Source organism: Delphinapterus leucas, chromosome 4, assembly GCF_059928025.1.
Source record: "Delphinapterus leucas isolate spDelLeu-1000000601 "Yukka" chromosome 4, BTC_Dleu_Yukka2, whole genome shotgun sequence".
Classification (NCBI taxonomy): domain Eukaryota; kingdom Metazoa; phylum Chordata; class Mammalia; order Artiodactyla; family Monodontidae; genus Delphinapterus; species Delphinapterus leucas.
Window position 1 is genome coordinate 52698988 of NC_143132.1, and position 16480 is coordinate 52715467.

The 16480-nt window shown below is 34.3% G+C and overlaps 1 protein-coding gene across 2 annotated transcripts in view; it reads left to right on the forward strand.

Moving 5' to 3' along the window:
- Nucleotides 1–14754, forward strand: part of ALCAM (activated leukocyte cell adhesion molecule) — a 193819-nt gene extending 179065 nt beyond the window's left edge. For both annotated transcript variants that reach the window (XM_089910513.1, XM_089910512.1), the window contains one exon: nucleotides 14639–14754. In XM_089910513.1, coding sequence (XP_089766639.1) covers nucleotides 14639–14726 — 88 coding nt within the window. In that variant the 3' untranslated portion in view covers nucleotides 14727–14754. The remainder of the gene's footprint in view (nucleotides 1–14638) is intronic.
- The last annotated feature ends 1726 nt before the right edge of the window (nucleotides 14755–16480 follow it).

The following is a 16480-nucleotide window of genomic DNA, read 5'->3' on the forward strand; positions in this document are numbered from 1 at the left end:
TTTTCTATGTCTTTTTCTAGAAATTTTATAGTTTTACATTTGAGTATATATCTGCTATTTTGTGTGTGGTGCAAGATAAAGTTCGTTTATTTGCTTGTTTTATGCTATATATATATATAGCATATCAAGTCATTCTAGCACCATTGGTTAAAAAAACTTCCTTTTGGCCTTGGCATATTTGTCATCCTCATCTTCATCCTCATCATCATAATAGTCCTTCAACTTTGATGTTCTGCTTCTGCTAGTAATTTTATATCTTTGTGTTTCCATATAAACTTGAGCAACTTGTTACTTTCTACCTCCCCCCCCACCAATTTTTAAAGCTTCGTGAGACTATGGTTGCTTTGAATTTCTACATAAGCTTGGGTATACTTAACATCTTAAAAATATCTAGTCTTCCAAACATGACCATCCTATATATCTCTATTTACTTAAATATTTTCCTTTTTTTCTTAGCAATATTTTATAAATTTTAATGTAGACATTTGATATGTCTTATAAAGTTCATTCTTATGTTTTATGTACTTTGTAGCTATTATAAATGCAATTATTCTGAGTTTCATTTTCCATTTTTATATTAGTATATAGAAATATAATTAATTTTTGCTGTTGAGATGCATACAACCATCTTCCTAAATTCACTTGTTCTGTCAGTTGTTCTGTGAATTCCTTAAGACTTCTATGTAAACAATCATTTTATCTGCAAATAGAAATAATGTTACTTCATTTCTTCCATTTTATATGCTTTTTATTTATTTATTTTTTTTGCCCTCATAGAGACTTTCAATACAATGTTGAATAGAAATGTGGAGAGCAGACATCTTTACATATTCTCAGTCTTAGAGATTGAATTGTTCAGTATTTGCCATTATGTATGATATTAGCTGTACGTTTTTCATATTTGCCTACTCAGAGTTACTTAAGGGTAGTGTCCTCCAGACTGCCATGTCTGCCCAAGACTTCTGACTCCAGCTGCAAGGAGTTAGGGTCCAAATACATAGTTAGAGAGAAGAGTTCACATAAGACTACCCTCATTTCTGCTATCAACTCAAGCTTGGGGTTTTGCAAAACCACCCTGAGGTTTGATAATTTGCTAGAATACTCACAGAACTCATGGTTATATTCATTACAAGTAAAGGATACATTAAAATTGACTAAGAGAAGAGAAATGCAGGGCAGAGTCTGGGAGGATTCTAAATGTGAAGTTTCCTTTGTCCTCAGGGACCTGTTACTCTACTGGCCTCAATGAGTGGCAAAAGCATGGAGTATTGCTGATCTGAGAAGCTCACCTGAACTTTGGTGTCCAAAGTTTTTGTTGAGACTTCATTACATGGGCATGATTGATTGATTAATTATCCATGTGGTTGAACTCAATCTCCAGCCTCTCCCTTCCCCAGATGTCAGGCTGATATCAAATGGCCCAAAGCCCCCATCCTAAACTGTATGATTGTTCTTTCAGGTGTGGCCAGTCTCCACCCCAAGATGATTGGGTGTTGATGGCCCTGCCCTGAGACATCTCCTCAGCATAAACTATCAGGTGTGATCCAAGAAGCCCCCCACAAATAAGAAAGCCACTCCTATCACTCAGAAAATTCTAACTATTTAGAGGTTATCTCCCAGGAACTGAGCACGAAGGCCAAACCTCTCTTTGGGCAAGGCCAAATTCCTTCCAACACAATGTCCTTTAACAGGTTGAAGAAATTTTTTAATATTCTTAGATTACTAAGAGTTTCTATCGCAAATCATTGTTGAATTTTCTCAAATGCCATTTCTATATTTACATCTATATTATATTCTATCTATATCTACATTATTTCTAAAAATAATCATATTGTTTTCTCATATTTTTTATTCTGATACAATGGTAAGTTACATTGATTGATGATTGAATGTTAAGCCAATCTTGCATTCCTGGAAAAAATCCCACTCTATTATGATGTATCATAATTTATATATATATTGATGGATACTATTTGCCAATGTTTCATTAAGGATTTTTTTGTCTACATTCATGAGGAATATTGTTCTGTAATTTTCTTAATTTATGTTTTGTTCCTTTATCATATATCATATATCATGTATCGTCTTTTTAGGGAGCTTTCAATTTTCTTGATAATTTCAAATAACTAACTTTTTGCTTTGTTTTTGTTTCTATTGCTTATTTTCAATTTAAACTTTTTTTTGCTCTTGTCATTACTATTTTCTTTCTTCTAGTTATTTAGAGTTTGACTTGCTCTTCTTTCTCTAATTTCATGAAGTAAATGAAAAATTTAGATCACTGATGTTAGCATTTCTTTTTTTATAACTTAAGCTTTTAAAATTTTAATCTCCCTCTCAGCAATGGGTTAGCTGCATTCCACGAATTTCAGTATGTTATATTTTCATATTTACTCAGTTCAAAATATATTCCTCTTGTGGTTTCTACTTTGGAGCCATGTAACTAGAACTCTATTAACTTCAAAACATTTCTCATCTAATTCCGTTTTGTTCAGACAGCCTAGTCTGTATGCTTTTAGTCTTTTGAATGCACTGAGGGTTTTTTTGTTTTTGTTTTTGTTTTTTTTGGCCTAGCATGCAGGCATGCAGTATTTCCAGGTGGATGCTACTCAACACTTGAAAATACTTACATGGTGGCTGATGGGTAGAGTGTTCTATAGTATATGATGTTAAAGTAGATAATAGTTTGTTTAAATTCTCTTATTCTTATAGATTTTTTTCAAATTATATGAAATCACTTCACATATAATGCATTGATAAGAAGGTTACAAGCATACACTTCCAGTACTAGAGCGAGCCCAGTACTAGTTATTTCATTATGATCATGCTTACTGAATTTTAGTCCATTTACCCTATCAGCTACTGAGAAAGATCTGTTAAATTCTCTAATATTGTATATTTGGCTATTTCTCCCTTTAGTTCTGTCACTTTTTGCTTTAGGCTTTCATTAGGAACATACACTAACAATTGTTGTGACCTGCTTATGTATTGAACCTGTTATAATTATTAAATGTCTCTCATTATGGTTGTAATATTCCTTGTGTTGAATTTTACATTGCCAGATATTAATATAGCCATACTGTTTTCATATGCTTACAGTGTACATGTGTATCTTTTTCTACCCTTTTATTTTCAGTTATCTCTTTATATTTAAAGTGCATCTCATGTACAGAGAGACTGATCAAACTATGACTCCCAGGCCGCTGCTTAATTTCATAAAGTTTTATGGTAGCACAGCCGTGCCCATTTCTTTACATGTTACCTGTGTTGTTTTATGCTGCAAAGCCAGAAGAGTTGAAACAAATCCATGTGGCCTGCAAGACTAAGATATTTACTATCCGGACCTTTCAGAAAAAATCTTAACCCCTTGTATACAGCATGTAGTTGAGTCTTGATTGTTTATTATAGTCTGACAATTTTTACTTTATAATTGGAGGATTTAGCCAAGTCACATTTTACTTAATTATTGATATATTTACATTTAAGACCACCAGCTCCCTATTTGTTTTCTAGTTGTCCTCTGTTTCTCTTTTCCTGCCGCCTTTTGAGACACTCCAATAAGTTTTAGTATTACATTTTAATTTATCTACTGGCCTTTTAACTCTCTGTCTTTGTATTCTTTTATTGTGGTTGCTCTAGGAATTTCAATAAGAACTCAGTTTATAACAGTCAACTTATGTAATAGTCTAAAACCCCAAAACATTATAACTTCATTTATCCTCCTCCATATAATTGTAGTGTGAGGTTTATAATGTATGCAGTTGTAATGGATATGACAACAAGAGCAAAAAAGATGGAAGAGGTTAAATGAAAATACAATTTTTCAAAGGTCATATATAATACTATATATATAGCATTAAATAGTTGGTTGTCTTTGTAAAAAAATTTTAATAGTATTTTATATTTTAGCACATATACAATCTATATTCATTCTTTCTTATATATCTGGGTTTCCATCTAGTATCATTTTCCTTCAACCAAAGAACTTTCTTTAATACTTCTTTTAGCACAGGTCTGCTAGTGATAATTTTTCCCAGTTTTCTTTTATTCAATTTAACATCTTTATTTTGCTTTTGATTAAAATATATTTTTACTAGATATAAAATTCTAGTTTGAGGGTTTTTTTCCAGCATTTTAAAGATGTTGAATTAACTTTGCTATGCATTGTTTTCTTGATGAGACATCAGCTGCTCTTCATGTCATTGTTCCCCTGAACAAATTTTCTATGGCTACTTTCAAATCATTGTCTTTATATTTGCTTTCAATTACTTTCAGTATGATGTAATTAGATGTGTTTTTCTTTTTATCATTCCTCCTTGGGAGCTGCTGACCATTTTGGATGCAAGTTAATGGACATCAACAAATCTAGGAATATTTTTCATTGTTTCTTCAAATATATTTTATGCCGCAATTCTCTTTTGCTTCTCCTACTGGGACTCCAATTACACATTTGTTAGATTGCTCACTGTTGTCCCACAGGTCACTGAGGATCTGCTTCTTTTATTTCTATTATTTTTCTCTCAATTTTTTAGAATATATAATTTATATTTTTTGTCCTTACGTTCACTGAGTCTTTATTCTGCACCACCAATCTGGCGATAAGATAATTTAGTGAATTGTTAATTTCCAATATTGTGGTTTTAAGTTGTAGAATTACTTTCGTTTACATTTTCAGTACTGAGATTTCTATCTGTTCTCTCATTGTTACCACACTTTTCTTTAAGTCATTGAACATGTTATGTAATACTGATTTAAAGTTCTTAACTGTTATTTCCAGTCTCTATTATCCAAGGACATTCTCTGGACTTTGTGTTACATTATTTTACTCTTCATTTTTATGTGTGGTAACTTCTTATTCATAACTATTCTTTGTTTGGTGATATGTTGTAGAGATCCTAGGTTCTACTGTATAGGCTAAAGGATATGGATTGTTTTTCCTGGCAAAGAATTAGATTACTGGCTGATTTCCTTGATCATGTCACAGTTACTGTTACATTTTATATTTCACATCTGTCTTAGGGTGAATGCTGAATCTTGACACATAGTCTTTACTAAGTTTTTCTGGGATTTCAATAGAAAGATTGACATGATTGCCAATAACTCCTGGCTTGGTGAGGTTCAACTACAAACTCTGTTTCCTCTGTATGGGTAACAGCTAAAATCTATGTCAGGTTTTTAAGCTTTCCAGGTGTTGCTTTCTTCTGGGCTACATGAAATTTCTTCCACACATGCAGTTTAGAGATCATTTTTGTAGTTTACACGCAAATCTGGGCTCCTCACCACTCTTTGGCTCTCTCCTTTTTTGAGATTTTATTACCCTTGATTTCAAGGTTTAGTTCTAGTTAGCCTATGCCTCTGCAAATAGGAGATGCCCTCAGAGGAAAGCTTATGCAAAAGTAGAGGTCACCCAGTATAGGGGTCAACTTTCCTTCAGTTTCTAATTTCTTCTTGTTACTCTCAAGTATAGCCATATAGCTTATTCTGTATTTTCCTGAGAGTTTATAATGTTATAAATGTAAGGATTGACAAAATAGAAGTGGGTTGCTTTTTTAATCATTACTATCACAAGAGCTTCTTATAGTCCATGCTTTATTTTATTTTATTTATTTGTTTGTTTATAATTTTTGAATTTTGTTTTATTTATTTTTATACAGCAGGTTCTTATTAGTCATCAATTTTATACACATCAGTGTATACATGACAATCCCAATCACCCAATTCATCACACCCCCACCCCCACCCCCATGCCACTTTCCCCCCTTGGTGTCCATAGGTTTGTTCTCTACATCTGTGTCTCAATTTCTGCCCTGCAAACCGGTTCATCTGTACCATTTCTCTAGGTTCCACATATATGCGCTAATATACGGTATTTGTTTTTCTCTTTCTGACTTACTTCACTCTGTATGACAGTCTGTAGATCCATCCACGTCTCAACAAATGACCCAATTTCGTTCCTTTTATGGCTGAGTAATATTCCATTGTATATATGTACCACATCTTCTTTATCCATTCGTCTGTAGGTGGGCATTTAGGTTGCTTCCATGACCTGGCTATTGTAAATACTGCTGCAATGAATATTTGGGGTGCATGTGTCTTTTTGAATTATGGTTTTCTCTGGGTATATGCCCAGTAGTGGCATTACTGGGTCATATGGTGATTCTATTTCTAGATTATTAAGGAACCTCCATACTGTTCTCCTTAGTGACTGTATCAATTTACATTCCCACCAACAGTGCAAGAGGGTTCTCTTTTCTCCACACCCTCTCCAGCATTTGTTGTTTGTAGATTTTCTGATGATGTCCATTCTAACTGGTGTGAGGTGATACCTCATTGTAGTTTTGATTTGCAATTCTCTAATAATTGGTGACATTGAGCAGCTTTTCATGTGCTTCTAGGCCGTCTGTATGTCTTCTTTGGAAAAATATCTATTTAGGTCTTCTGCCCATTTTTGGATTGGGTTGTCTGTTTTTTTAATATTGAGCTGCATGAGCTATATATATATTTTGGAGATTAATCCTTTGTCCGATGATTCATTTGCAAATATTTTCTCCCATTCTGAGGGTTGTCTTTTCTTCTCGTTTATGGTTTCCTTTGCTGTGCAAAAGCTTTGAAGATTCATTATGTCGATTTGTTTATTTTTGTTTTTATTTCCATTACATTAGGAGGTGGATCAAAAAAGATCTTGCCATGATTTATGTCAAAGAGTGTTCTTCCTATGTTTTCCTCTAAGAGTTTTATAGTGTCTGGTCTTACATTTAGGTCTCTAATCCATTTTGAGTTTCTTTTTATGTATGGTGTTAGGGAGTGTTCTAATTTCATTCTCTTACATGTAACTGTCCAGTTTTCCCAGCACCACTTATTGAAGAGACTGTCTTTTCTCCATTGTATATCCTTGCCTCCGTTGTCATAGATTAGTTGGCCATAGGTGCGTGGGTTTATCTGTGGGCTTCCTATCTTGTTCCATTGATCTATGTTTCTGTTTTTGTGCCAGTACCATATTGTCTTGATTACTGTAGCTTTGTATTATAGTCCGAAGTCAGGGAGTCTGATTTCTCCAGCTCCATTTTTTTCTCTCAAGACTGCTTTGGCTATTCAGGGTCTTTTGTGTTTCCATACAAATTTTAAGATTATTTGTTCTAGTTCCATAAAAAATGCCATTGGTAATTTGATATGGATTGCATTGAATCTGTAGATTGCTTTGGGTAGTATAGTCACTTTCACAATATTGATTCTTCCACTCCAAGAATATGGTATATCTCTCCGTCTGTTGGTATCATCTTTAATTTCTTTCATCAGTGTCTTGTAGTTTTCTGCATACAGGTCTTTGTCTCCCTGGGTAGGTTTATTCCTAGATATTTTATTCTTTTAGTTGCAGTGGTAAATGGGAGTTTTTCCTTAATTCCTCTTTCAGATTTTTCATCATTAGTGTATAGGAATGCAAGAGATTTCTGTGCATTAATTTTGTATCCTGCAACTTTACCAATTTCATTGATTAGCTCTAGTACTTTTCTGGTGGCATCTTTAGGATTCTCTGTGTATATTATCATGTCATCTGTGAACAGTGACAGTTTTACTTCTTCTTTTCCAATTCCTATTCACTTTATTTCTTTTCCTTCTCTGATTGCCGTGGCTAGGACTTCCAAAACTATGTTGAATAATAGTGGTGAGAGTGGACATCCTTGTCTTGTTCCTGATCTTAGAGGAAATGCTTTCAATTTTTCACCATTGAGAGTGACGTTTGCTGTGGGTTTGTCGTACATGGCCTTTATTATGTTGAGGTAGGTTCCCTCTATGCCCACTTTCTGGAGACTGTTTATCACAAATGGGTGTTGAATTTTGTCAAAAGCTTTTCCTGCATCTATTGAGGTGATCATATGGTTTTTATTCTTCAATCTGTGAATATGGTGTATCACATTGATTGAGATGCATATATTGAAGAATCCTTGCATCCCTGGGATAAATCCCACTTGATCATGGTGTATGATCCTTTTAATGTGTTGTTGGATTCTGTTTTCTAGTATTTTGTTGAGAATTTTTCCATCTATATTCATCAGTGATATTGGTCTGTAATTTTCTTTTTTTGTAGTACCTTCGTCTGGTTTTGGTATCAGGGTGATGGTGGCCTCATAGAATGAGTTTGAGAATTTTCCTTCCTCTGCAATTTTTTGGAAGAGTTTGAGAAGGATGGGTGTTAGCTCTTCACTAAGTGTTTGATAGAATTCACCTGTGAAACCATCTGGTCCTGGACTTCTGTTTGTTGGAAGATTTTTAACGACAGTGTCAATTTCATTACTTGTGATTGGTCTGTTCATATTTTCTATTTCCTCCTGGTTCAGTCTGGAAGGTTACACCTTTCTAAGAATTTGTCCATTTCTTCCAGGTTGTCCATTTTATTGGCATAGAGCTGCTTGTAGTAGTCTCTTTGGATGCTTTGTGTTTCTGCAGTGTCTGTTGTAATTTCTCCTTTTTCATTTCTAATTTTATTGATTTAAGTCCTCTCCCTCTTTTTCTTGATGCATCTGGCTAATGGTTAATCACTTTTGTTTATCCTCTCAAAGAAACAGCTTTTAGTTTTATTGATCTTTCCTATTGCTTTCTTTGTTTCTATTTCATTTATTTCTGCTCTGATCTTTATGATTTCTTTCCTTCTGCTAACTTTGGGTTTTGTTTGTTCTTCTTTCTGTACTTCCTTTAGGTGTAAGATTAGATATTTTATTCGAGATTTTTCTTGTTTCTTGAGGTATGCTCTTATAGCTATAAACTTCCCTCTTAGAACTGCTTTTGCTGCATTCCATAGGATTTGGACCATTGTGTTTTCATTGTCTTTTGTCTCTAGGTATATTTTGAGTTCCTCTTTGATTTCTTCAGTGATCTCTTTGTTATTTAGTAATGTATTGTTTAACCTCCATGTATTTGTGTTTTTTATGTTGTTTTCTCTGTAATTCATTTCTAATCTCATAGCATTGTGGTCAGAAAATATGCTTGATATGATTTTAATTTTCTTAAATTTACTGAGGCTTGATTTGTGACCCAAGATGTGATCTATCCTGGAGAATGTTCTGTGCGCACTTGAGAAGGAAATGTAATCTGCTATTTTGGATGGAATGCCCTATAAATATCAATTAAATCTATCTGGTCTATTGTGTCACTTAAACCTTCTGTTTCCTTATTTATTTTCATTTTGGATGATCTGTTCATTGGTGTAAGTGAGGTGTTAAAGTCCCCCACTATTATTGTGTTACTGTCAATTTCCTCTTTTATAGCTCTTAGCAGTTGCCTTATGTATTGAGGTGCTCCTATGTTGGGTGCATATATATTTATAATTGTTATATCTTTTTGTTGGATTGATCCCTTGATCATTTTGTAGTGCCCTTCCTTGTCTCTTGTAACATTCTTTATTTTAAAGCCTATTTTATCTGATATGAGTATTGCTACTCCAGCTTTCTTTTGATTTCCATTTGCATGGAATATCTTTTTCCATCCCCTCGCTCTCAGTCTGTATGTGCCCCTAGGTCTGAAGTGGGTCTCTTGTAGACAGCATATATATGGGTCTTGTTTTTGTGTCCATGCAGCAAGCCTGTGTCTTTTGCTTGGAGCATTTAATCCATTCACGTTTAAGGTAATTATCGATATGTATGTTCCTATGACCATTTTCTTAATTGTTTTGGGTTTGTTTTTGTAGGTCCTTTTCTTCTCTAGTGTTTCTCACTTAGAGAAGTTCCTTTAGCATTTGTTATAGAGCTGTTTTGGTGGTACTGAATTCTCTTAGCTTTTGCTTGTCTGTAAAGCTTTTGGTTTCTCCATCGAATCTGAATGAGATCCTTGCCGGGTAGAGTAATCATGGTTGTAGGTTCTTCCCTTTCATCACTTTAAGTATATCATGCCACTCCCTTCTGGCTTGTAGAGTTTCTGCTGAGAAATCAGCTGTTAACCTTATGGGAGTTCCCTTGTATGTTATTTGTTGTTTTTCCCTTGCTGCTTTCAATAATTGTTTTTGTCTTTAATTTCTGCCAATTTGATTACTATGTGTCTTGGTGTGTTTCTCCTTGGGTTTATCCTGTATGGGACTCTCTGTGCTTCCTGGACTTGGGTCGCTATTTCCTTCCCATGTTAGGGAAGTTTTCGACTATAATCTCTTCAAATATTTTCTCTGGTCCTTTCTCTCTCTCTTCTCCTTCTGGGACCCCTATAATGCGAATGTTGTTGCGTTTAATGTTGTGTCAGAGGTCACTTAGGCTGTCTTTATTTCTTTTCATTCTGTTTTCTTTATTCTGTTCCACAGCAGTGAATTCTACCATTCTGTCTTCCAGGTCACTTATCTGTTCTTCTGCTTCAGTTATTCTGCTATTGAGTCCTTCTAGTGTAGTTTTCATTTCATTTATTGTATTGTTCATCTCTGTTTGTTTGTTCTTTCATTCTTCTAGGTCTTTGTTAAGCATTTCTTGCATCTTCCTGATCTTTGCCTCCATTCTTTTTCCAAGGTCCTGGATCATCTTCACTATCATTATTCTGAATTCTTTTTCTGGAAAGTTTCCTGTCTCCACTTCATTTAGTTGTTTTTCTGGGGTTTTATCTTGTTCCTTCATCTGGTAAATAGCCCTCTGCCTTTTCATCTTGTCTGTCTTTCTGAGAATGTCATTTTTGTTCCACAGGCTGCAGGATTGTAGTTCTTGTTTCTGCTGTCTGCCCTCTGGTGGATAAGGCTATCTAAGAGGCTTGTGCAAGTTTCCTGATGGGAGGGACTGGTCCATGATTTATTTTTAAGTTGTGAAAATATTATATCCTCAAACTTATTATAACTTCCTTCTTCCCATACTGGTCAAAGTAGGTTGAAAAAAACCACAATTGCAAAATTGATTTATTACATTGCTAAATTTATTTTATTTTATTTTATTTTTATACTTATACAACATTGACTCTTTTATTTGTCTCTCTCTCTACTGGCTCCCTGCAAGTTGGAATTTTTACTTTGGAGGAAAGAATATTATTTAATGAAGTGATTTTGAAAGAATAAAAGAGAAAGAGAGGGAGTGAAAAGAAAAGTAGAGAGAAAAGGAATGAAGGAAAAGTCAGGGAGGTGAGAGGATGCAAGGAGAATAAAAGAAAAAGGTTTCAAGAGTCATGTAGTTTTCCTTGATTGCCACAATATCTTACTGATTTATAGAAATTATAGTTATTAGTATATATTAGAATATATAGCAAGGTGCTATTAGAATAATCAAGGTACATGTTTATGCATATAATTTTGTTCAGTTTTACCTGAAAACATTGGAGTAAGACGTCACTCAAGTTCTGCCATTTCAATGTAGTATTTTCTCTATTTTACCTATCTGTAAAAAAGCAGCTGGGTCAGTATTGACTTCATATTGCTGAACACTAATATCATCAGGAACAGTAAAAGGGATTAGATATAAACTGTAATAAAGTCAGTTAGTTCAATGCAGGAAAAAAAAAATCTTTTGGATGCCTACCATAATCAGACAGTAAGATATAATAAAACATGGTCCTTATTATCAAGGAGCTTACACTCAACTCAGGGAGACTAAAGAGACTGGCCACATTTGAAGTGTCATTGGACAGATGGCTGGAGGTCTGGGTAGAGACTCACTGAATGGAAGAGCTGGATCTCTCTGTGTTTAAGATCTGAAGAAAGCAAAACATGCCAGAGTCTCAATCAGAAACTTGAGAGGTCCATGACTTAGGAGTAGGGACAAACCAGATGTAGACTGAGTCTTACTAAAACTGCAACTGAGCTTCAGACCCTATCTGCTCACCTATCTGCAGTAAAGGGGGGACCTTATGTGATGGAAAATAGCATCATATGTAGTCTCTTCTGTTATTTTATATATGGTGTCATGCAAAAATAAGAGGACTAGATATGCAAAGAGTCAAGAAAATATAATCAATAATCAAGAGGAAAAATAGACAAGCAGATCTATGCATTATTTGGGTATTGTAGTTAACAGGCAAGGATATTAAAATAACTATAAATAAGATATTGAAAGGGGAAGAAAAGATGGCCAAAGGAGATGAATGGAATAGAAAATAGAAATGTACTTTAAAATATTTAAAAATCAAATTGACATTTTAGACTTGAAAAAGATACTATTAAAAACTAGGTCTATGGGGACTTCAGATAATATTAAAAAATAGGTCTTTGGGGACTTCCCTGGTGGCACAGTGGTTAGGAATCTGCCTGCCAATGCAGGGGAGCCAGGTTGGAGCCCTGGTCTGGGAGCATCCCACATGCCACGGAGCAACTGGGCCCACGCGCCACAGCTTCTGAGCCTGCATTCTAGAGCCCACGAGCCACAACTACTGAGCCCCTGCGTGCCACAGCTGCTGGGGCCCACACGCCTAGAGCCCGTGCACTGCAGCAAAGAGTGGCCCCTGCTTGCCACAGCTAGAGAAAGCCCGTGCACAGCAACAAAGACCCAATGCAGCCATAAATAAATATATAAATAAAAGACTTGACCTTTTAAAAAAAAAATAGGTCTTTGGTGGATAAATTTAAAAGCAGACTGGCCACAGCAGAACATAAGAGAAGTAAACTGGAATACAGATCAATAGGAAACATCCAAGTTGAAGCACAGAGAGGAAAAAGAATAGATAAGATACACAAGAAAATGAGAGACATGTGGGACACACACAAAAGATCTAATTTATGTATAAGTGAAATCCCAGAAAGAATACAGAGCAAGAATGTCTGTCACCAGTAAAATAGATAAATAAGCCCAATAACAAGCTATACAGCAATGAAAATAAACAACCTACAACCACATGCAACATTATATATGAATGTCACAAACATAAAGTTGAGTTTAAATAAAAGGCAGACAAATGAATACATGTGGTATGATTCCATTTATAACAAATTATAAAACCAGGTAAAACCATTCTGTGAGATATCAGGATTATAGTAACCTTTGGAGAAGTAGAAGTGACTGGAAGGGAATATAATTGGGGATTTCTTCATCTGCAACTATTTTATTTCTTGAACTAGGTACTAGTTACATTCATGCACCCAGTTTTTGAAAATTCATTGAACTGTACTCTTATGATAGGTACATTATCTTGTGTGGATATTATTGAGGTTACTAAGATTTTATTCGTTACTAGTTAAGTAACTTATTAGCAAAAGAGACGACCTCAAAAGATCTGTGGTATGTAAATATGTATATATATATATATATATAATGTGATATATATAATGTAGATGGCATATATACCTTTATTTTCTACATGTAAATTCATATATATATATATATATATATATATATATATATATATACTGTCACATATTATAGGACTCAATCATATTGGCAGAGTTTGAGGTTGCTCTCCTGCTTATGAATCAATTTAGAAGGCTGTAGTTTAAGCTAAATTAAGAATTTTAAAATCACAAATTAAATTAAATTTAGGCTAAATATAATGAATGTCTCAGTATGAATGAGCCATATGTCTTTATCTCACTTGGACATAAATCATACACAGTTACACACTATTAACACTATGACACTCTTAACACTATCGCACTATTAAGTTGTGATTCTTAGCAAATGAGTTAAGGAGTTCTATTTAAAGCATAGAAATACTTTTAGGGAAAAATGGAGTTTTCTACCCTAGCTTCCTTAACCAAGAGACACGTCTGGTACTATATAATTTTTATATAAAAGTAGAAGTATTACTAGGAATTATATAGCAGTAATAATTTGAAGTACCATATCACTGTGATTCCCCTGATGTGCTTATAACAAGGAGAGAGTTAGGGAATAAAGGAGGAATGGAAGGAAGGAAGAGAGAGGGGAGGGAGGGAGGAAGGAGGTAAGGAAATAGTACACTCTTGGAAATACAGTTATGATTTCTCTCAAGTGGTCACAAAACCAAGGAATTTAGCTGTGTGTTTAAGAAAACCTGATTTCAGCTCTTAAAAGAGAGAATCTAGTAGTCGTGTGTAACCCTGGAAGCCACTAGGGCTGTGGTTCTCAAACTACATGCAGCCGGACCACTAGGAGGTCTTGTTTATCATAGATTGCAGGCCCCATCCCCAAGGTTTCTTTTACATGCTTCTATGGTGGGGCCTCAGAATTTTCAGTTCTGTCACGTTCCCAGGGGGTGCTGATACTGCTGGTCTGGGGCCACAGTTTGAGAACCACCACACTGGAGCTGCCTTATCTTCTGCTAGGATACAGGACATTGATTCAACATGGATGCATAATAGGGAATGCAGAAACTGAAAACCCCTAATGAAACTTCTTCAGAAAATTTTTGTAGGACGTATTTTCCCAGAATGAAAATTTTGACTATCAAATGATAATAATTACTTCCCGGAAAGTAGAAAGAAAATCAACCCAGCCAAAAACATGATGCAACTAGGTATGTATAGTCTGTGTTCAAAATAACTGGCTTCTTTTTCTCTTAGCATACATTTAATGCAACCCTACAACCAAGGTAATTTCAGTGGAATGTGTTCTGTTACCAGTCAAGGCTCACAGATGTGGAATTGTTTGTCCTAGGGGCTTACCTGTATTAGATGTATAACATTTGCTTTTCAAAGATACATTAATGTGAACCCTAAAATTAAAAATAAGAAAGATTAAATATGTGTGTGTCAATGTGATAATGTTTAATTCTCTCATAGGACTGCATCAAAACATGTAAACAAGGATCTTGGTAATCTGGAAGAAAACAAAAAGTTAGAAGAAAACAATCACAAAACAGAAGCCTAAGAGAGAAACTGTTCCACTTGTTGTCCAGGTGGGTAGGCTGTTTGAGGTTTATAGAAATAATTCCAGGAAAGTATGAAACATCCTAGAGATGAAAGGGAAAGCCTTGACATTAAGATACCTTATAATTACAGCTTTCAAACAGGAGAGAGTTTTTCAAAAGGAAACTTTGGTTACTCAGAAAGGTATTCTCAGAAGTATGGAATCTCAACGGATTCCCCATCCTCTGAATAAAAATCATTATCCTCAGAATAATTGAAATCAATTTTGAGATTTTAACATTCAATGAGCATTTTTTATTCTAATGCCAAAAATTTTGCTGAGTGCAAAAATCTTAATTTTATAAATTGATATTTTGATTAGATGAGAAGAAATTCTCATACTTTATTTTTAAAAGCAATTATGAGAATAATTTTAAAATATAAAAATTTTAATCCAAGGATTTAATATACTTAAAAGTGTCAGCATATTTATACAGCCATCTCTCAAATCATTCTAATGAACAAACAAATTTGTGTGTGTGTACACACACACACTTTTCCAAATAGTGTATATATTATATATGTGTGTATGTATCTATATGTGCATATATATGTATGTGTGTATTACGTATATATCAATATAATATATATGCATGCATATATATTGAATACATCAATATATAATAGCTATATGAGTGTGATTTTTAAGATAATCTCCAAAAGAGGTATGTTTCCATGGTATTGCCACTTTCAATTTGAACTTTTTATTTTTATTTATGTTCTCTTGAGCCAGTCAAACAGAGAAGCCATTTGGACAAATTATTTTTTGTGTCCTTGAGAATAGTGTTACTGTAGTTTACTCAAATATATAAAAATCCCCAACAGCCATAGTAAAACTTTGGTTCATTATAAATAAACTGCAAGTTATGATTCGAGTAGGTCACCTAAATTAATCCCATAGAGGAGATAGGGAGCAAGGGAAAGAATTGCAATTAGAAGAATGCACACAGGAAAGAAAAATAAGAATGATTGAAATAAGACATTTTTATAATCTGGAAACCAGAATCTCAAAATGATTGGGTGAAAGGAGTGAGATCTGAATTCCTTCCCTTATCCTGCCTTCCACTGGAGACCAAGTACACAGCATTCCCACCTGATTCTTATTTCTGCTTCTCTAGGATTCGTTCCTCAATCCTCTGTAAATGTAGAGTTTGCCGTCTTTTTTCTTCAAAATCAGATAGAGTAAATTCTCAAAGGAAAATTGAGCTTGAGGACAAAGCCCACAAAATGGAGTGTGATTTGAAGGGATAAGTGAGTTTGTTAACCTGAAGAGAAACAGAATGAAATATTTTCCTGAAAAACCTTATAATTTTCATAAGAATTAAGCAGTTTTCACAAAAATACTTTCAACAATTCAAAAAGATTATTAGTTGAAGAGCTGCAGCAATACCTGGGATAACAGTTAGGTTCCGGGACAGTGGAGCTTTATAAAAAGCTCTTATGAAAAAAAAAAAAAGCTCTTATGAAGTATCACTTTCAGTACAAAGCATATGTTGATTGTGAAAAGTGATTGCTATGGTAACTTATCTGAATTGTGGTTTTTTTCATCATTTCAGAGAAAAGAAAACTATATAGACCAATTGAAGCATGAACGTGGATTGTATTTAAGACATATACAAAGACATTGACGGCAATTCATGGTTCAAGTGTTAAGCAGTTCATTCTACCAAGCTGTCACAGGATTTTAGAGAATTATCTCAAATAAAACAATGAAAT